At 41.7% G+C, this 21,355-nt stretch overlaps 2 protein-coding genes and 1 non-coding gene across 4 annotated transcripts in view; all 3 read right to left on the bottom strand.

Annotated features, from left to right (window-relative positions):
- The window catches only part of LOC135235715 (uncharacterized), a 133,864-nt gene extending 128,953 nt beyond the window's left edge, over positions 1-4,911 (bottom strand). Inside the window, exons 1-3 of the mRNA XM_064301501.1 lie at positions 4,689-4,911; positions 526-686; positions 38-52 (exon numbers count right to left, since the gene is read on the bottom strand). Coding sequence (XP_064157571.1) covers positions 38-52; positions 526-615 — 105 coding nt within the window. The 5' untranslated portion in view covers positions 616-686; positions 4,689-4,911. The remainder of the gene's footprint in view (positions 1-37; positions 53-525; positions 687-4,688) is intronic.
- Positions 4,912-16,891: 11,980 nt separating this feature from the next.
- On the bottom strand, positions 16,892-20,715 carry mrpl28 (mitochondrial ribosomal protein L28). 2 transcript variants are annotated; one of them, XM_064301328.1, is made up of 6 exons: positions 20,574-20,715; positions 19,926-20,240; positions 19,227-19,379; positions 18,499-18,633; positions 17,968-18,054; positions 16,892-17,311 (listed from the first exon to the last, which is right to left on the bottom strand). In XM_064301328.1, the coding sequence occupies exons 2-6, from the start codon at positions 20,211-20,213 to the stop codon at positions 17,219-17,221; spliced, it is 756 nt and encodes a 251-aa protein (XP_064157398.1). In that variant the 5' UTR covers positions 20,214-20,240; positions 20,574-20,715; the 3' UTR covers positions 16,892-17,218. The 2 variants fall into 2 exon arrangements, with proteins under 2 accessions (XP_064157398.1, XP_064157399.1); XM_064301329.1 differs by having other exon boundaries at positions 20,610-20,688.
- Positions 20,716-21,049: 334 nt separating this feature from the next.
- trnastop-uca (transfer RNA opal suppressor (anticodon UCA)) lies at positions 21,050-21,136 on the bottom strand. Its single transcript has one exon. It is a non-coding gene; the product is annotated as a tRNA-Sec (tRNA).
- Positions 21,137-21,355: the final 219 nt, after the last annotated feature.

Here is a 21,355-nt window from a genome sequence, read left to right as displayed (position 1 = left end):
GAACACGGTGAAACAAGCAGAGAGTAAAGCTACTCACAGGATCATGGATGGTCTGGTAACCCGGTGGAGATACGAAACACATGGTGACAGTCACACAGTGAGAGCCGGTCAGAGAAAATCAGAGACCAGTGAACCACTGAGACAGGCACAGGACATCTGGGCACCTTCGCTTTTATAGACCCTGCTGTTCCCAGCGGGCGGGGCTGGAGCGCTGCCCAAGGGCGGGGCCTGGGCTCAGGCAGTCGTCAAACATGCCATAACCACTCATAACAAGCAGGTGATTTGCATTTGTCCTTTCAAATGAAAAGACATTAAAAGGCAAGTGATCCAGTACAACAGAAGTGTGCCAGGTGAGGAGAGACGTGTATGTGTGTGCGTGCGTGTCATTTTCTTAAAAGCAAATGTGATTAAGATGAAGCCACCATGTTAACCCAAATTCCACTGGGATTGTGTGCATAATTACCAAGGTTTCAACAGTACACTGAAAGAGTGAATCTCCAAGCAACTACTAAACAGACTGTCCACCTGATGTTTCGGAGAATGCTCACACACACGCTCAGTGTGTGAGCCGGCATCCCTCTGCAGTCTACCACGCTCGATGTGAGAGCAATCCATTCTCCACGTCGGTCGGCGGTGCAGCTCAACAGATCCCAGTACCCATCGTTAACGGGCGCAAATCCTCAGAGCTGAAATGGAAACATTAGGAGGACAGGCCAGCGGCCTTCCCGAACGTTCCAAGTTCCCCATGTTTGATTCTGCTCATTTTATTCACCCGAGTTCTATTACAGGCAACGTTTCATGACGTTTTGAGGTTTGATGAGATGGTCTGAGGAAAACCGCAGGCTTGGTTCAACAAGCGTAAAAGCAGGCGTGTATTCAGTTCCTGTTCTTAACATAAATTTCTTCCACTAATTAAAGATCAGATATGTTCACAACCGGTTACAGGTCTTCAACAGTCACATATGTGAAAATGAATAGACTGGGCAAGAAGATTACTGTACAGATTACTGTACTGTACATGAGTCAAAATTTACTACTCTTAATGAATCACACTGAATTCAGATTAAGAGCTACAGTAATAACCCCACAAAACAAATCTCTTTCTGGTGCATACTTCATCAATTTACATACTATTTATTATAATTTATATTCATTTACTTTTAAAACAAGTTGAATATCATAAAATATCATTGAATTTAATGTTTCAAGCAAAATTCCCTTTGACATTCTATAGTTCATTCTACTGAAAGACTGTGGCGCCTAAAGGTGAAAGATTTTTTTTTTTTGGAGACAAAAGAAGATATCAGGACAACATGACGAGGCCAAAATTAAGGCAATGTGAGGACAGATGACAATGCAGAAACATATTTAAAGATAAATGAAATATAAAATTTTGAAATCAATTTAATCTGTATTGAAACACAGGCTTCAGTCAAGATGCCAAGCAGTCAGCACTCGAAGGGAACAATCCCGCCTATGTGAAGTCCACCCCCCACCCCATCCGCACCCCACCATTATTTTATACAGACTAAGGGTGAAGCCACACATCCTCTGACAAGAAGCAACTTCATAATCTCTTCTATTCATTTCAATGGGAGCAAAGTTTTTTAAAGGTTTTTGTGTCCGCTGGCATGCTTGGATAGCTGGCAATGCGATACAAGTGGGCGGAGTGATTGTAAAGACGGGGACCGTGGTGCAATAACCAACCAGATTAAAGACCGTTTAAATTGTCTTCGATTTCAAATTTTATTTCCCCATTCCACATAGTTCTGTTATGAGGACTTGTTAATTATTGGTTAATGGGCATTTCCAAAATATACAATCGATATGCATTTAAGGAACACGGATTTAAAAACATAAAACACGCCCACAAGCAGCTGATTGTGGGAGTGGAGAGCGATTCCAGGCAAATGCGTCAGAGCACGTATGGCTTTGCCCTTGGGGTGCCCCTCAGGGTAAAGCCACACCTCCTCTGACGAAATCACCTGGCATCACTCCCCTCACACAATCAGCCGCTTGTGGGCACGTTTTCTGTTTTTAAAACCATGTTCCTTAAATGTGTTTGCGTGTTCTCCCCGTGTCTGTGTGAGTTTCCTTCAGGTACTCTGATTTCCTCCCACAGTCCAAAGACATGCACTTAGGCGGATTGGAGACCCTAAATTGCCCATAGGTATGAGTGCGTGAGTGAATGGTGTGTGTGCCCTGCGATAGACTGGCGGCCTGTCCAGAGCGTATTCCTGCCTCTCGCCCAATTCACGCTGGGATAGGCTCCAGCACTCCCCGCAACCCTGCTCAGGATAAGTGGGTATAGATAATGGATGGATGGATGGATGGATGGAAAACAGGAGCCCAATTTTATCTGAGAAGGGATTTTTTTGTTGTTGATGTTATTGTTGCACCCAAAACACCTGATTAAACTACTAAGGCTTCGTTCAAGGCATTGGTTGAATCAGGTGTTTTAGTAACTATAACTACCTGCACACACTGGCCCTTCTCAGAAAAGACTGAACAGAATGAGAAAAGCAGCAACGATCTGGTGCCTGGGTACATGAAGCAGGATTACAGAGTTAGCTGGATAACTGCACTGAGTAAAACCTGGAAAAGCTCTCTCTACTTCAATTTAGTTTCAGAAGGGTAGTGGGTTTCACTCAGTGCCATTATCCAGCTAACTCAGTAATCCTGCTTCGTGACGGGCCCCTGTAATTGGGTGTGCACATGATTGTCACTGCATTTAGATCAAACCTACCATGCATCAAAAAAGCTCAATCAACCCACTCAATCCATTTCTAATGCCATCATAGCATAGAGTTTAAAACCATATTGCGCTGTACCCCCTTACAAAAAAAATTAAAAATAATTTTTTTAAAGTATAACCAGAGGCTGCATTAGTCTAACTGATAACATTGGGACTAAACAGGCTCACGTTTTAGTTAATAAAATCTAAACATCCAGTGAGCACACGTGGCTTACCACCAGTTCAGAATTTTGTATCATTTTCTGTAGCCTACTTGATGTACTAGAAGTAGCAAGGACATTCAAGAATAAGCCTAATTAGACTTTCCGGAAGTTTATTTTTGTTCAAAAGTGAACAAAGAACATTCATTATAAGAAAGTATGCTATATTAGTGTGCTTATAAAACTTAGAGTCCACCTTGTCAAAGTTCCCTTCAGCCGAAAATGAGTTAGTCATAGGCCTAACATATGATTTCATGAAAGACATCTCAGTCGATCATAAAATTCAGGGGAGAATAGTACATAAAACTGAACTGAGCCTAACCCTTGCATTTGGGTTAAACTGGCTGCACAGGCAAGGATATTGAGAAATCATTGAAAATGCATGGAAATAGAACTGCACCAAATTCCTGAATTCTCCTCCTCAGTCAGTGAGAATAGCACCTTTGCCTGTGCAGTCAGTTTCATCAACCAAAAAACACAGCTGAGGCTCACTTCAGGTTTCTTATTTACCAACTATAGATTCTCTCCTGAATTTTAGGATGAAATGATGTCTGCGGGTCGTATGGCAAGCCGTTTTAGCTTTAATTCATTTCTAGAGTATATCGCAAATACAATTCTAACTAGTTAGAATGCAAATTCTTGATCAGAAATTCAATTGTAACTAGTTATAATTCAAGCGTTTTCCCCAATCATTTCAATGGGAGTCTTGATAAAGAATTACATTTTAAATAGGAATTGTATTTTAACTAGTTAAAATTGGACATTCTAATTAAAACTAGTTAAAATTCTATTATTGATAAAGAATTCCAATTTTAACTAGTTAAAATTTAATTCATTATCATATCAGAAATGGGTTTTTTAACTAGTTGAGATTATATTGTTGATATCAGTAATCGATTTTCTGATATCAGAAATTGGCATTTTAACTAGGTCAAATTCCAACTCCCATTGAAATGAATGAGAAAAAGGTTTCAATCAGACTAGTTAAAATAGTTAAAATACCAATTCTTGATATCGGAAATTCTAACTAAAATTGAATCTCTCATATCAGAAACACACAACTAGTTGCAATTGAATTTCTGATAAAGAATTTTCATTCTAACTAGTTAGAACGCAAGTTTGAATCGCTAGAAATTAAAGCTAAAACGGCTTGCCATATCTTTGATACACAACTTGAATAACGTTGAACTAGTAGCAGGAGTGCTCATTGGATGTTTTTATTTATTTATTTTTTAATGCATGGTAGGGTATTTAAATGTAGTGATATAGCATATAGCCACCCACTCCCCAAAGATGGTATTTCTCTATACCATTGTTGCAAGTTCTACGTTTACGTGTCAGGAACTCTTCATAGTAAGAAATTTTAAGACAGCGCTTCCGACATTACAAGTGCTGCGAGGGTAACAGCGACAGATTCGCATGCAGTCACATCTTTCCAGAATATATCGATAAACAAAACGTACACGAAACTTTACGAATCAATTTATCCAGTTTCGAGTTTTGTTAATTATAGGCTGAAGTTTCGCTAATTTACTTAAAAGATGTTCGGGTATCTACAACGATAAGACCTATATTCGTATTTAGCGGTCCAGGTCAGATAATACCAGCTGTTAAGTCTGGTTTTATAGGCTTCCTTAAATTCACTCGATCGCAATCTCGGTAGTCGTAGTCTACTGCTTAGTTTCTCAACGGACGGTTTGTTCTGCAGGTGCACGAGCGTTTAAATTACGAACCCTTGAAATGTCAGCGCGTTCAGTTTTCGCAGTTGCAGAGTTGGGAGGGTTGAAAACGGTGCTTAGGAGTCCCAGATTTTTTAAACGTAAGGATATTGTTTAAAACGCCATACCTCTATTTGTATAAGTGAATGTTCTATTATTACACAAGTCAGACGCTCCACAGCAGGTGGTGTCCAATCTTATCCGAAAAGGGCCATTGTAGATGAAGGTTTTCTGTTTTAGTCCAGCACTACAACACCTGATTCAACTAATTAACTATCCATGGTCTTCAATCAAGACCTTGATAAGCAGAAGCAGGTGTGTTAGTGCTGGGCTATAACAAAAGCCTGCACCCACACCGGCCCTTTTCAGATATGATTGGACTCCCCTAATGGCTAAAATAGGAAACACTCGTTACTGGCGTGGTACTCAACGGGATTATAAAATTGCACCCTAGCCTGCAATGCATAAATCATATATACCTTTTTTGACTGTACCAAAATGAAACATTTTTGGTGCTTTCGGGGTATATTTGGGAAACGAAGAACAAAAATATAGGCTACCTCCACAGTACCTTTATTTCTGAATAGGTATATTTTTTGCTTACATTCCGACACTCAATCTGCAATCGCAATTCACTTTGGATGTTCGCTGAATTTTGCATGTGTCTGGAAAGTCGGTGATGTTACGGCTTCGATGGAGAGTTTTAGCATACTTTAAGCAATACTTTCAGCAATGAAGTAGAATACAGTTTGGTGGGGGCAGTGGTTTAGGTTTCGTTTGAACATTGGGGGACACACATTAAGCGGGAGGTCTAGGGGTCATCCCCCAGGATATTTTGAGCGTCAAACACTTCATTTCCTGCATTCTGGTGAATTTTTATGCACCGATTTGTGCCTTTTCTGCATCAATTTATGGTGGAAATAAAAGTCCTCTGCTTCTTTCATGTTTATATGGGGGGGGGACACAAATGCATGTGTTCTAAATATTGAGGGGGATGTATCCCCTGTGTCCCCCCCAAAATCTATGCCTATGGGTGGAGGAATAATGGTCTGGGGCTGTTTTTCATGGTTTGGGATGGGCCCCTTAGTTCTAGTGAAGGGGAATATTAATGCTACAGCATACAATCACAGTCCAGAGCTGTGAGCCAGGCCTTACCGCCCAACATCAGTGCGCAACCTCACTAATGCTGTTGTGGCTGAATGGAAGCGAATACCTGCACCCATGTTCAAAAATCTACTGGAAAGCCTGCAGGTGTTTCTTTTTACTGTAGCCTAGGCTTGGGTGCAGCTTAATATTGATTTTGTTTGCCATAATATCCAGGCCTACTACTATCAGTTTTGCTCAATGATGACAATTGATTACACAGCAGTCTTATAATTTTATGTGATAATAGAATAAAAAAATTTTTAAACAATCATTCAATTCTGAAATTTAATTTAGATTGGTTAGTCACTCAATGTGTGTTGCCATTTGTAGATGATTGCAGGGATAATCTGCACTGTTGATGTTCATTTTATTTCTGGATCATCATATTTCCTAAAGCAGAAAAATTCAACATTAAACAGAAACAAAAACAACACTTATGTGTTACTGTCATCTTTGGCTGTAGTCTGTTAACCAGTACAAAACTTGCTGTCTTGGGAAAGCAATAAATTCTCACTCAATAACGGTTGGAATGGATTTGTCTACCATGTAAATCAGATGAGTTCCCTAGGCATTATGGTTGAGGTTCATTGGTTGTATTCGGCCTTATTTACATATTCCAGCTCACAAATCTTGTTCTGCAAAAGTGTTAAATAATGTACTTGCCCAAGGAAATGTTAAACCTCTGCACATCGTCCAGGATCTGAAATTGTGGTTCTCTTCTGAGGAAGCCATATGCAGACGGGTGACAAATTAAAGGAGAAACCTCAATGAGTGGAGAAACATAATGAATGCAGATGCTTCCATACAGGTGTACTGCATGATACAATTAAGCCATTACCATCCTATTGTGCTTTGTGGCATGTATAAAAATGCTGAGCAAGTCAATTTGATCTTTGGATCAAGATGACAAGAGGAAAAGATCAAAATTACTTTGAGTCATTATTGGGGCACGGATGGCAGGAGCATCAGTCACAAAGACTGCTCAACTGGCTAGTGTTTTAAAAGTAAAAGCGACTAAAGTGACATCTGCATTTGGATCTATGGGCAAGACATCAGTAAATAGGAAATTGTGGTCAGAAGAGCACATTCAATGACCGTTATGCTCACGCATCCGTGCAATATGTGAGGAAAAACAGAAAGCAGCTCTTCCGCAGGTGACTTCCTGAATGTCAGGAAAGGACGTGACCAGACTGTAGGCAAGATCAGTCCGTCGACAACTACACAGGGAGGGATATTATTGTAGGGTTGCAGTACAGGCCTGAATGCTTGAACCCAACAGTGAGGGGGGCCAGTGGCTCTGTTATGCTGTGGGGGGCATTTTCCTGGCAAGGTTTAGATCCACTTGTCCCCTTCGAGGGAAAGGTCACTACAAACCAACACAAAGTTATTCTGAGCAATCCCCTTTATCCTATGATGACAATTTCTATCCTAATGGGAGTGATCTCTTCCAGGATGACAATGCCCCCTTCCACAGGGCACGAGGGGTCACTGAATGGTTTGATGAGTATGAACATGATGTGTATCATATGCTATGGCCTTTGTAGTCATCAGATCTCAACCCAATTGGACACCCATGGCAGATTTTAGACCGACGTGTTAGACAGCACTCTCCTCCACCATCAACAAAACACCAAATGGGGGAATATATTTTGGAAGAATGGTGTTCCATTCCTCCAGTAAAGTTTGAGAGACTGTTCTACTTCACAGAATCTATGCCAAGGTGCATTGAAGCTATTCTGGCGGCTTGTGGTGCCCGAATGCCTTATTGAGACATTTTACATTTGTCTTTCCTTTAATTTGTCACTCGACTGTATGTCTTATGTATAACCTTCATGGGCATAAAAGGCAAGGACCTACAAGAGAATTGAACCCCATTACACAGCAACATTTGTTGATGGTTTAATATAACAAAAAAAAAATTGTTGACCTCCATCAAAAAGTATACCAAACCAATAGATTTGGTCCATTGTTCCTTTTGGTCAATTAGCCACATTGTTTTAAGACAAGAAAAAAATGTTTGCACATCGTTTTAAAGATAAGATAGATGTACTTTATTGAACCCTGTGGGGTAATTTGTCCTCTGCATTTTGACCCATCCTAGTTACTTAGGAGCAGTGGGCAGCCACAGTGCAGTGCCCAGGGACCAAATCCAGTTCTGAGGCCAGTGCCTTGGTCAAGGGCAACTGCAGGAGTGCACCTAACATGCATGTCTTTGAGTATGGGAGGAAACCGGAGTACCCAGAGTAAACCCACGCAAACACGGGGAGAACATGCAAACTCCGCACAGAAAGGCCCCAAGCCGAGATTCAAACCCACGACCTTCTTGCTGTGAAGCGACAGTGCTAACCACTGTGCCACCATGTCCACCCAATATCATTGCAAGTTTGACCATTTCAAATCTTGGAATATTAATGGATCGATTAGCCAAAACACAACCATACGGAACACTTTGTGAGTGTTCCGTATGGTTCTGACCCCCACAGTCAAGAAGATAGACAGTCACATTAACCCATACTTTCTCCCCCTTTGGAACAGCCACCTTTATTTACATTAACCGTTCTCAACAGTCCCTCTGCCATTTCAGGACATGCAGCATTCTTTTAATTCCACAGTTTGCCATTTAAGTTCTCACAGACATTTGAGTTGGACGAGGAGACACGTCTAGCTTGACAGAACAGACTGTCGGTCCCCTAGGGGTTCAACAGTCCACAATAAGAGACAGACACCTAGCAACATTACAGCCAATTATGTGCTGCCCTGAGGGGCTCCCAGCGATAGCTGGCATTAGCCAATCTAGATTCCATGCCAGCAGCTCATTTGAATATTTGCTCTCCATCCAGGGCCACATTCTGTCATTAATTGCAAGGAGCACAAGTGATCCTAAGTTTGAAAATTTTAGGAAAAAACATTAATGTATTAGTGCTCCTAAATTATTTTTTCAGTCAGCACACATACATCAGAGCAGATACTCTTAAATTTGGAGCATCATGGAGCAGCTCTGCACTCAGTCATCCGCACCCCTCTCTATATGCCTTCTCGCTATAATATGTGTTCTGTGGTCCACCCTTTATTTGAATTCAGTATGGCATGTTCTGATATGGAAATTTAAATATGTCATTCATCATATTTCTTATCACAGACATGCACAGTACATTGCAACTACAGCAATGCAAATTACCTGCAGAGTTTAATTTGACTGCTGCAAAAGTCAGTAGATAGGGTTTTATATGCAGCAAGTTGCTTTTTAATGTGCCATTTTATGACCCAACCCTCAGACCTGCTTCTCAGTGTTAAAATCATGCTCAATGCTCATAGATTTACATAGTGCAGCAAAAAAAAACTTCAGGCAGCTAATGCAAATGTGACAGATTTTGCCAGTCAAACAGCAGCTGAGATGGCGTCTTTAGAATCCTTTAGATTTGATTGTTCTGGAGCAGTCCGTTATGAAGCACTGTCCTGACCCTATTGCTAAACGGGCCTATTCAGACCAGTATGCTTTATTATCTATTAAGGAACTGCATACATTAAAGATGTACACTTTAAAAATATACATATACAAAAGGGGAAAATAATAACCTTTCCTTTTTGGTATTTTATTTCTAAACATGCACACTGCAGATGTGGCACAGTATGTCTATCTTGTGTGATGCTAATTAGTTGAAATGTAAACCACGATACTACTTACCATAAGTACCATAATTTCTAAAAGACCAAATCCTCCTGTAGTGGTCTTTGGATGTTGATAGTGTCAGGAGAAACTTTGATTGTTAAGACCCAGCTTTTCTCCAGGGACCCAAAGTCAGGCGGCAAAGCTGCAGCAGTGGCTTCTGGCAGGTCCTCGGGTAGGGGCACAGTCCCCACGGTGGAGAGGATTTCCACACCACTTGCAGAATCTGGACCCATCCCACTCCTCCCAATCCTCTTCCTCTTTCGACTCATCCAGGGCGTACCACTCATGGCCCAGGCAGGGACCCAGGTCTTCCATGAGCCACCCACCCAGGCCCATCCTGGGCCCAGGAGAGGCCTCAGCAACCAGAGTCAGGAGGTGCCCCAGGTAGTCCAAGGGGCAGGCCTCAACGTCCTCCCAGGAACAGGGTTCCCATCAGCTCATAGGGCTGGCTAGGAGGAAGGGCTGACCTGCTGAGGCTTTTTTTTTGCCTGTGATGCCTCTTATGTGGTGTGCTTTTTATTAATTTTTAAAGAAATTTAAGAAATCCAATTTTCCAAAAAAATTTTGGGAAAAAAAAACATGAAAAGAAAAATCTCTCCGTCCACCAGGGGCACTATGCCCACATCCTGGGGGGTGGCTCTCTTGATGAATAGACAGGAAAAACACAAGAACTGTAGGCTTACCGTCTTTTATAAGTCCAAAAACAACAAAAAAAATAGAAATCTTAAAGAAACGACAAACTGGCCAACCTGGCAACCGAATGGATCTTTTTCCAACTCTTCTCCTCTCCTTTCCAGGGAAGATTTATTTAGCCAGGAAGACATCAGCTCCTACTTCATGTGGGGGTTGTCAAGCCGGGCCTCAACTTGCTGCAAAACTAGAGGCTCACTTTCTGTGACACTTGTGCAGGCTTCGTGAGTGTTCCTTATGGTTCTGACCTCCACAATCTCTCTCTGAATTACATATTTTGATATTTACCTGTCTTGTCTCCCTATTCAGAATACCCAGAGTCCCTCAGTGGCACAGCTACACAGTATGCTAGTTGAACTGTCACAGACATCGAGCTGGAGGAGGACATGTGTAGCTTGAGCAAACAGACTGTGGGCATTCAATCGACTGTGGGTAAACAAGGGGGCCACAGGTTCATGATGAGGCACTGATATTCCACCAAATTAAATCCCGAAATCAACAAGCAGCATCATGGCCAACCACGTGTTGCCCTGTGAGGCTCCCAGCTGCAGCTGATGTTAGTACCGTCAGGTTTCAATACCAGGCCTCGGGGCTCATCTCTCCACCCGACCCCAGTGTGTGAGCTGGATGTTAGCTCTCTCTCTCACTCATCCACACCCCTCTCTGTCTGCACTCTTACAGTTACGGGGGGGGGGGGGGGTGGCATTGAACAGAGGGTGTCATTGTTAACCGCTCTAGCCTACAGCTGACAGTTCTCAAGCTTTCAGAGCCCGTGGCATGCTTAATGAGCTTTCTTCTTTTTTTTGTGCTTTTTTTCATTTCATTTCTTATTTGAATTTTGTCTGATGTATGTTCAAATATGGAAATGAAAATATTTTAGCATATTTCTGGAGGAATGTACAAGGGGTAGACAAAATAATGGAGAGAGCTTGTGAGAGGAGAGGAGCGGAGCGGAGCAGAACGATAGGAAATGTCGCTCCTCGCTCATGAGTGTGTTTGTGCTCTGCTCCTCCACTCCACTCCACGTCCTTATCCCAGCTCCCCTCCAAAACCGCTCACAGAAAAAAATTATAATGATGTGCTGATCAAAATTAGCACCGTTTGTTCTTTTTTGTTTTAGGTAGATTCAGCATAGGAGCAATTTTGAACTAGACACACAATTTATCAACTAGCAATGGGAATAGAGATTAGCTAAAATTATTAATGGGTTTCAATAAAAACCTGAGCTACAGATACATTTAGCAAATTAGTTAGTTAGCCTAACACTCTGTTCAGAGTTTCCCCTTCAATACATTAGGAGGGACAGCCCACCCCCCCTAAAAATATTTCTTGAAATAATATGGCAGTGTCATATTTGAAAACAAATTACCTGTGATTTAAAAATCAATACAAAATTTGTTTGCATAAGCACTCTCATTTTGTGATCCATTGTCAGGAATTATCAACGATTTAATACAATTGTGGGGTGTGTGGATTCCCCTCGGTTGGTAACCTACTCCAAGTATGAAACTGCAATGTTTTGACTGGCACGATAATTGACTGCTCAGTCATGTGCAGATGAGTGTGTGCAGACAAGTGGATTTGTTCACATAGTCAAGATATAAAAATATAAACATGGCAATTTCATTATTTGAAATAAAAATGTCATCTTCAGTTAATAAGAGGAGCTTGCCACCAAAAAAGGGTCAGATAAGTCTCATCTTTCTTCCATGTAAAAGAGATTTGGGACGATGGTGACAGTGGAAGCCGATCTGTTGTCAGTGAGATTAATGATAATACAGAAACCAATGCAAATAATACAGGTGCGGCCAAGCTGTCATAACACCAGAGTCCATGTGAAACCCGGGCCTGGCTTGAGGATCCTCACTCCAAACCATGGCTTTACAAAACAAGCCTTATGACAGGAAGTCACTGATAACTAAAGATAATGAAACTGCAAAATATCCCAATCACAGAGTAGTTTAAACAATGCTATTTTAGCCAGCTTGTTTTTGACATAACGTTAAACATTAAGCTGATTTCATCCTCTGCACCCTTTTTCATTATTTTCTAGTCTCTTATGTTTCTGATATTTGGAAGCAGCTGTATCGATGAAGATGAATAACATTTACAATTTACATAATACAATTCTAAGCACCGTTTGTTAGGGAAGCTCTACCACCCATGTGTAGGCAACACAGGCCGTCAGTGCAGAGAGGAACCTGCAATCGTACCAGCTGTCACCACTGTTGCCATTTTGGAGGCTGTTTTTGGGGTGCTTAGCAGCTAGTCTGTTAAGTGTCCATCTGACCCTGTCGGTGAGCTTCGGATTTCGACCACTCTTCGTCTTCACCGATGCAGTCTGTTTGCATGTGGAATATGTTTTGAGACCGTTTCCCTCTTGCCACATTAAATTATTTTGAGTTTTTGTTACCTACGCAAAAGCTAATCAGGCTCTGTCTATTTCACCTATTTGGTGAAAGTTGCATCTCATGTTGCCCTTGGGAAATGACATATCAAAGTGATTGTCATACCTCCAGCCCTGTATATACAGTACATTGTAACTAGAGCACAGCAAATACATTCTGCATCCCTTTGGTTAGGTGAACAAGTGTCTATTAATTAATACATTGATTAATATTAGTAATACATTATATTACAGGCATTTAGTAGACGCTCTTAAATGCTTTTACATAGCATTTTTTTTTAAGTACCTTGCTCAAGGGTACAATGGCAGTGTCCTACCCAGGAATTGAACATATGACCTTTCAATTACAAGCCGAGTTCCTTACCCACTGTGCTACACTGCCACTCAATAAACACCATATGTTAACAGGAAAGCAATATATGACAACAAATATTTTAAATTATTATTCATATTAATTTAACTCGGTTGGTTGCTTTGGTAGGCACTTCATTAGTGTTTGATGTGTTAAGCATTAGTCCATGCCTTGATTTTTCATGATGTATGCATTAACTGATCATGACTTATTCATTGTTTTTAGTATTAGTAAATGCTTATTTGGGTCTGGTGCTGCAAAGTGTTTTCTTCATGTGTCAATTGAAGCCTCAAACCTACTTAGTCTCAGTGGTAAAAAATTATGCTCACAGCTCGTAGATTTACATAATGGCACATAAAAGTACAGAGCAGTTGAATGTTCAGTGTGAATGTCAGTGGATAGTGTGTTACATAAAGAAATGTATTCATCTCTGTCATCTTATGACCCACCCCTCACAACCTGCTCGTTCTCAGTGTTAAATTTTTGCAGAATGCTAATACATTTACATTACAGTGCAATAAAGTTAAGCAGTTCATGCAAATGTGACAGATTTTGCCAGTCAAAAAGCAGCTCAAATGGCGGTGACAGAATCGTTCATATCTGTGTTCTCAGGAGCAGTTTGTTAAGGGACCGTCCCAACCATATTGCTTAATGGGCTTATTCAATTTGGTACCCTGGTATGCTTTATTATCAGTGAAGACACTGCACCCCTGATTTTCTAATGATTTGCAGTCGTGCTATTGGCATTGTTGGTGTAAACAGTGGTGGTGTAAATTCAATTCCCCAGACTTAATTGGCTAAATAAATGTTCTCTCCCTCTCCACCTTCGCTAATGTGTGGTGAGCGTTCTGGCGCAAATTGGCTGCCGTGCATCACCCAGGTGGGTGCTACACATTGGTGGTGGGTGAGGTGAGTTCCCCACTTTGAGCATTTGGAAAAGTGCTATATAAATGTAATTATTATTATTATTATTATTATTATTATTATTATTAATAATAATAATAATAATAATAATAATAAATGGTGGCTGGCGTAAACTCTAATTTACTAATACTATGCCAAGAGGTTTTACGTGTGAAATCTGTGGTGGACACCAAACTGCAAACTTTTTAGCTGTTAATATATGCTTTTAGGCATGCCAGTCAAAAGGTGCAAAAGTTGAGGAGGGGATGATTGACGTGAATTTTAAACCAGTGCTTGCTTCTGAAATACATTGTGGTATTTTGAGATAGTCAAATTTCTTTTCTATGATACATCAGAGTAAATGAAGACTATCATTAATATTTATATCCTAAATTAATTCAGGCTTCAGGCAGTATTTCACGCCAAACTCAAAACCTATGTTTTGACCGTGATAGCCTCTGACCCATGTCATGTGACTCACTAGATGAATACGCCAAGCTGCTGATGATACACTCCCAATTTTTACGATTCATTTGCGATTCACGGCCAAGCTCCGTGTTTTAGAGGTCTGACCACAGATCAGTAAAACATATATGTGCACAGATGATCAACTAAAAACTGCACAGAGGCCAAGAAATTAGTCTCATTTTTGATGTTGTAGACAAATACCCCGATTCAACACAGGATTCATTCATGCTGACAAACAGTAAACTCAAATAATGCCATGGTGAGACCAAGGGAGTGGGTGGTTATTAGGTAGGTGTAAAAATGGCACCCCTGCTTTTTAAAAAAATCGAACCTCATCCTACCCCATTTATTTAGATTATCAGTCAGCATTACGCAACTTACAAGGCCTGTTCATTTTGTTAGGAGATAGAGATACACTTCTGGCTGATGACACCTCTACCAAAGCCTGTGACCCAGGCAAAGCAGAGAAACTAGAAATGTGGTGGAGCAGACGTCTGGAATCCTCAAGTTGCAATTTCACTGCCTGGACCGTGCAGATGAAGCCATGCTGAATGCCTCAGAAAGCACATTCCACACTATTGCTGTGTGCTGCGTGATCCAGAACACAGCCATTCGCTACGGGATGCCTGTGGTGGAATGCAAGGAGGATGATGATGATGGTAATGTTGAGGAGGAGCAAGAGGAGCAGGAGAAGGAGGCCGAGTGAGGTCGACGAATCAGGGTACGAGTGATGAAATTTTTTCTCCTGATTTTTCCTTACATATTCATGATAAGGATGTTTGGAAATAAAATTGATCAGAGATTCTCTGTGTAATACTGTATCTTTTAACAGAAAGAAGTAGCAACTGTTAATCATTTGGACTGGCCTAATCCAAAAAAGTAAATCTAATTTGTTTTACAGTGTAGCCAATATCAGAGACATTGTGCATCCTTGTCATTTGAAACTCTGGACATCATTGTCATCTTTCATCAACAAATTAAATGAAACAAATTTCCTGGCACAGTATTTATTTAGGTTTTGTACCTGAACATTTGATGAACACAACAAAAATACTGAAGCGTAACGTATTGAAAGACCCAACTCAAGTAAACATTTGCGTTTGCAGTGCATCTATGTCGGCTTGCTTATATTCCAGTCTTCAGTGTCTCCTTTTTCAGAGCGGGTCAGATTTGAGGGACCAGAGAAGCACGTAGCTGAAGTTAGAGGTTATTCGTTGGATAACTTCAGCTGTGATTCAGTGAGGTCTGCGAAGGCCAAGGAAGGCTCAAGAAGGCTCACTTTCCGTGACACCTTGTGGAGGCTTTGTGAGTGTTTGGCATCAGTCCAGTATGGATCCCAGTTCGTGCGCTGGATTGGCTTGGCTCGCCCTCACTCATCCACACCCATCTCGTGTCTGCACTCTTACAGCTGCAGGGGACCAAAGACAGTAGCTGTGCCACACGAAACTACAGCTTTGGTTTCCAAAATTCCAGAGCCCAAGGCATGCTTAATAAGCAAATATTTTCTATAGTGGCACACCCGTTAGTAGAATTCATCTTGACATATATGAAAATGTGGAATTTTTTTTCAATATTTTAAACTGTTCTCCCATTTTTACTTGTGCTTACTTTTGTTGTTCTATGATATTTTATGCATTTATATTATATTCATTTTAATGTATCATGTGTTATTCTATTTTTCCCTTGGCGCGCAGGAACTGCCGCCGTGGACTATGCATGGCAAATTGTGTGGCAAACTTTGAGGGACGTTTTGTGGGACGCATGCGCAGGTGGTGCCAGCTAAAATGTGTCTGCGGAAGTGAGTTGCGCCGTGGGTCTGGACGGTTCCGTGCTTGTTTTATTTTATATACTCCTTTGTTATTTCATTTTACTTTAATTTTCTTCTCTCCACTGCACTATGGAAAGCATTTTGAGCTGCATCTCTGTATGAAAAGTGCTATACAAATAAATATTATTATGCTTTTTTCTCTCTTTATTCCTTGCCACAATATGTTTACTTGGCTCTGTGAATCAAAGCCCAACTCTTTCCCCTTTGCCATATTTCTTGCAACTTTACAACCTATTTGAACAATGATATTAGGCTACCTGTGGTTTAAAAAAAAAAAAAAAAAAAACTTAAAAGGTCCAGGAAACTGAAATCTGTGAATTGCATTCACAAATGGTTGAAAAATATTTTTAAATGATTCTTGCAAGAAAAAAAAAAAACACATAGTAAAGCCAGTGCCAAAAGGTGTTTGGCTTTCCCCCTTGGCTAAACACCTAGTTTTCAGTGGGTGGGGTTTCAGCTGTGTGTTAGTTACACAACAAAAAGTCCAGTGAAATATTTTCTACATGTAATATGCGTAGCCTATGGAATTAGGTATCACAAAGGACACAGTTATATATCTGGGGTTCTTTTATTTGTGGATCGCTGCACTGATTTTTAAGTGGTGAATATTTGCATCACAACTGGCTGTGAGTTTTCCTTACGTATTTGCACACGCTTGTGGATTACGGTTATCTTTATGTGAACTTTTACAGTCTGATCAACGTTTAGCATTTAAGAAGGTGCTTTTTGGGAAAAGAACATACAGGCAATACAATAAGATGGAAAACAATATTTTATTTCTTTCTTTAGACTAATGGAAACACAGTTTCAGCTAAATTGCACACCCAGAGAGACTGAGGGAAGCCCCTCCTGGGCCAGCAGTGACAGCACAGGGCAACGAACTCTGCAGGAGTAGGCCCAGGAGAAACTGATGAATAAGTCAGTCATGAGGCCTGGATAAATAAGTGTCTTTTATCAGCAGGTGTCAGTCTCTCCTGCCCAACCACAGAGTAGCGCAGACCGGTGAGAGGGGGGCAGGGCGTAGGGCATGGGACGTACGGCGCAGGGGCGTGGGGTGTGGGGGCACCTCTGGACAGGGCACTCACTTCTCCACCACCTGAGGTTCAGACAGCTTTTGGACGGCCAGCTCGTTCAGCAGTTTGTCCACGCAGGTTATGAAATTGGGCGTCGGCTCCTGCGATAATCGGCAGAATGAAAGCAATAAGTTTGCAATAAAGGAGGATGCATTTCATTTATGGTTACGTATTGTAACAGTGCTGTCTGTATGTATTTGGACAATACAATTTTTGACGTGTTGGCTCTGTACTCCAGCACTCCTTACCCATCACACTCCTCCATTCTAATAGACATTTCTGTGTTACCCTGTGTTCTGTGTTTGTGCTCCCTGTGATACCCTGTGTTCTCTGTTTGTGCTCTGAGTTGCCCTGTGTTCTCTGTATTTGTGCTATGTGTTACCCTGTGTTCTCTGTGTTTGTGCTCCCCGTGTAACCCTGTGTTCCCTGTGATTGTGCTCCCTGTGCAACCCTGTGTTCTCTGTGTTTTTGCTCTGTGTTACCCTGTGTTTTTTGTGTTTGTGCTCTGTGTTACCCTGTGTTCTCTGTGTTTGTGATCCATGTGTTCTCTGTGATTGTGCTCAGTGTTACCTGTTTTCTGTGTTTGTGCTCTGTGTTGCCTTGTGTTCTGTGTTTCTGCTCAGTGTTACCCCGTGTTCTCTGTGTTTGCGCTCTGTGTTACACTGTGTTCTCTGTATTCGTTCTCTGTGTTGCTTTGTGTTCTGTGTTTGTGCTCGGTGTTGTCCTGTGTTCTCTGTGTTTGCGCTCCCAGTGCTACCTTGTGCTCCAGGAGTCTCTGTTTCTCCACAGCCTCCTCTAGGCTCAGCCCCACCCATTCAGCCTCCTCTTCAGGGATCTCAAACTCCTTCTCGGGAGAGAAATACTGGTGTGAGCCACAGGACTCGCAACATGTCCAGTAATGCAGTGCTTATCCATTCTCAACAGAGCTGTATCCTCCTCTACTTCATATAGCAGTCCAACAGTCAACATAAGAAGTGAACTGCAGCTAAGCCTAAAGGTTCACGCCTCTAAACAGGACTCCTACAATATTTAATGCAAATGCAAAACGATATAATAATGTTTGTTTACGTTGTATGGGAAATGCATACAGATATTTCTGTAAAATTCCAAAACGAAAAAAAAAAATTAGCCCCAATAAGCCTTCTACTATACAACCAACAAAAAAATGTGTCACGTTCACAGCAGTCTCAAACTTTTCAAGCTCTTCTAAGAACCCCCCCCGCCACCCCCCCCAAACATGCACACCCCAGCCTGGCACAGTAGCCCCATGCTCTGGGGCAGGGGGCACCTTATACTTGTTGTAGATCATCTCCCTGCGGGCGGGGTCGTCTGGGTGGAGCTCGGTGTTCCTGCGTGCCAGGCGGAGAAGCATAGCCCGTTTCAGATCCATCCCCAGCTTGGAGTTCAGGTCCTCCTTCGGAGTCTGAGCCCAAAAACGAAAAATAGAAAAATACAAAAAGAAGCGTCAGCAAGAGGCCTCCACGACACAGCGCTCACGCACACTTTCACCTGAACGCTCCTCACCTCCACCTGCCATAAGTGGAACCCAAGCCTCTCGGCTACTTAACATTTTCCTCCCTTTGAATTTCTCTGCACTCAAGTACATTAAAAAAATCACAGCCAATAAATGACACTTTGGCGCTAAAACATTTTGAAAACTCACAGACACTGTGGCCCTCCAGGATTTGAGTGTGAGATCCCCTGATCTGAACTATACTCAACCACCATTTCACTACAGCGTTTCTGGGCAACACAGGGGTAATCAACTAATTTACAGACCAATTATCCCAAGGAAAACAGCTGTAAGAACAACATGTCCACATTAAAGGATTATACTTGAAGTCCCTGTTCTACACTGTAAAACTGCATGTTGTTAGAGAATTATGAATATAAATATACACCATACTTAAATGAAGTATGGCGTTTTTGGTTTGACCAGCCTGTAGGAACGTGAATACTATGGGATTGTGGTAGAGCTGGCGTTCTGAACATCAAGGTGACGTTGTTCTCCATCACCTTGAGGATGTAGAAGTCGAAGCCATAGGCAGCATCGATGACGTCCAGGGTTCGGGCGGTGACTGTGATTTTGAACTTCTGATCCAGGATCTCACTATACAGCTCTCTGACAAACAGCTGTGGCTTCCAGCACTTCTTCAACCGATTAGAGAGCTGTGAAAGAAACACCATATCACACACACACACACATGCCTTACCCAGCATATCCTTTTCCAAAACATGTAGAAGTTTTTGACCTTTAACAAACGTATATGTGATACTGGTAAACCTGCAGTGACACAGCCCAGACTCAAACCGGTAATACCTACATTATAGGGACCAGCCCGTGTTCATGATAAGTGCCTTTACCAGCTGCCACAGTGGAGAACTGAGGAGTCAACCGTTGTCTTAACCAAAATATTTTATTTTAAAACATATTATTAAATAAAATATTTTGCAATCATGATATGGTTTATCAACTTAAAGAAACACAACAAAAAATCTAAATATACATTAAGCACACATAAAATGCATCATGTTTCAGCACTACATATAAATGAAAATTTCACTACATTATCCTGAAATTGCAGACCAATATTGGGAGATTATTTAGTTGTTTGAAATTGGAAGGAGAGAGAGAGAATGAATGACACCAAGCAATGACGGGCAGAGATGACCCAGAACAACCCAGCTGAATGCGTCATTCGTGGCGGCACTCACCTTATCGTTGTTGGCATACTTGAATCCTGACACCCAGCCTTCCCCTCCCCAAAGCCCCCTTTGAGATTCCGGGGGGTAGTAGATGGGGATAGGGACGTCCTGGACGCGTTCTCGGACTTTAGTTTCTGGGTTGAGCCTGTATTTCACCCCTAGAGGCTTCCAGTGGACTGCGGTGGGTGGCCGCGTCTCCTGCATCGAGCGCAGATAGTGCTGGGGGAGTCGGGCATAGATGCCCTGTTTCATCTTCAACATTTCCCATATCCGCGGGGGGTACTTGTGTAGAGGCATGTTCTCTGAGGCAAGTATCAACCACTACTAAAAACACAACAATACATTTAAAACATTAACCGCGTCATCCAAAGCTAGGTCTGGACAAATCTAACGGAATAACTAACTAGCTGCTATCTCTATCCGCAGTCAAACCAGCGAGAATATCCATATATAAGATCGTGAGTAAACTGGGACTGGCACAACTCAGTCAACAGTTCAAAACCAATTAGCTACATGATCGTATTAATTCGTTTCGTGGAGTACAGACTCTTCGCTCTACGTCACAGTCAAGCTAGCTGCTTCTGGTAGCTATATACTGTTTTATAAAGCAGTCAAGAAACCAATGCAAAAACTATATTTACAAGTATATCAACTTACCACCAGTAAATGTAACTAAAACGTTACAGTGATTACCCCCGTCACACCATTCAACACCGGACGACTTGCTGCATCCCACGTTAATTCGAAGGGCACACAGATTCACTTCCGCCAAAGGAGGAAGCCCTCACTCGATGAAGCGATTGGTTGCAAGAAAGTTTATTCGAGCGGTCATTGGTGTGTAAGAATGTCAATTAATTCGTCATCCACAAGTCATCCAACTGCGACCAAGTTGAAGTTTTGAACGCCAAAATAAACCTGTAAGGCTAAGGTAAATAGACCACAAATTCCTGTCCTTACATATAAAGACGTATGTTTTGTAAAATCCATGCCATATGTGTGCAGCCAGGAAAAGAAATAATTTCAACCTGATCCCATGAGTATTTTAATACCAATTATTGCAGTGTACAACTACCAGATAGCAGTCACTTAACTGGTTAATTCATTCACAAGGCGACGAGCAAAATGCTCACCTTCGCCCGAAAGGTGGAATTGAACCACTCTGCCGCTAGGCAGCTACAGGTTTGAAGCCTGCACCCCGGACCACCGAGGATCATCCGGGCAATGAGGTAAGGCTGTCACGGGCATATATATATGTTCTAACATGCATTCCTGTCTCGGTCATGGGTTGCAAACAATAGACCATTGAACATACTGCAGGATGTAGATTGTAAGCGTTACTTCGTGTTTGCCTGGAGTACAAAGTCAAAAATGCGTACATGTAGAAACTGGGGTTTGATAGAAATAGAAATGGAGGATAATCCTTTGCGGCAAAATGTTAA

Source organism: Anguilla rostrata, chromosome 12 (assembly GCF_018555375.3).
Source record: "Anguilla rostrata isolate EN2019 chromosome 12, ASM1855537v3, whole genome shotgun sequence".
Lineage (NCBI taxonomy): Eukaryota > Metazoa > Chordata > Actinopteri > Anguilliformes > Anguillidae > Anguilla > Anguilla rostrata.
This window is presented reverse-complemented; position numbering and strand designations above follow the sequence as displayed.

Excerpts from the sequence above, each read along its gene's own strand:
- mrpl28 (XM_064301328.1), bottom strand. The coding sequence starts at position 20,213 with ATGCCTCTACACAAGTACCCCCCGCGGATATGGGAAATGTTGAAGATG. Across the intron at positions 19,380-19,925 it reads AGTATGCCAACAACGATAAG|CTCTCTAATCGGTTGAAGAA; the intron begins GTGAGTGCCGCC and ends TTTCTTTCACAG. Across the intron at positions 17,312-17,967 it reads AGAGACTCCTGGAGCACAAG|GAGCCGACGCCCAATTTCAT; the intron begins GTAGCACTGGGA and ends CGATTATCGCAG.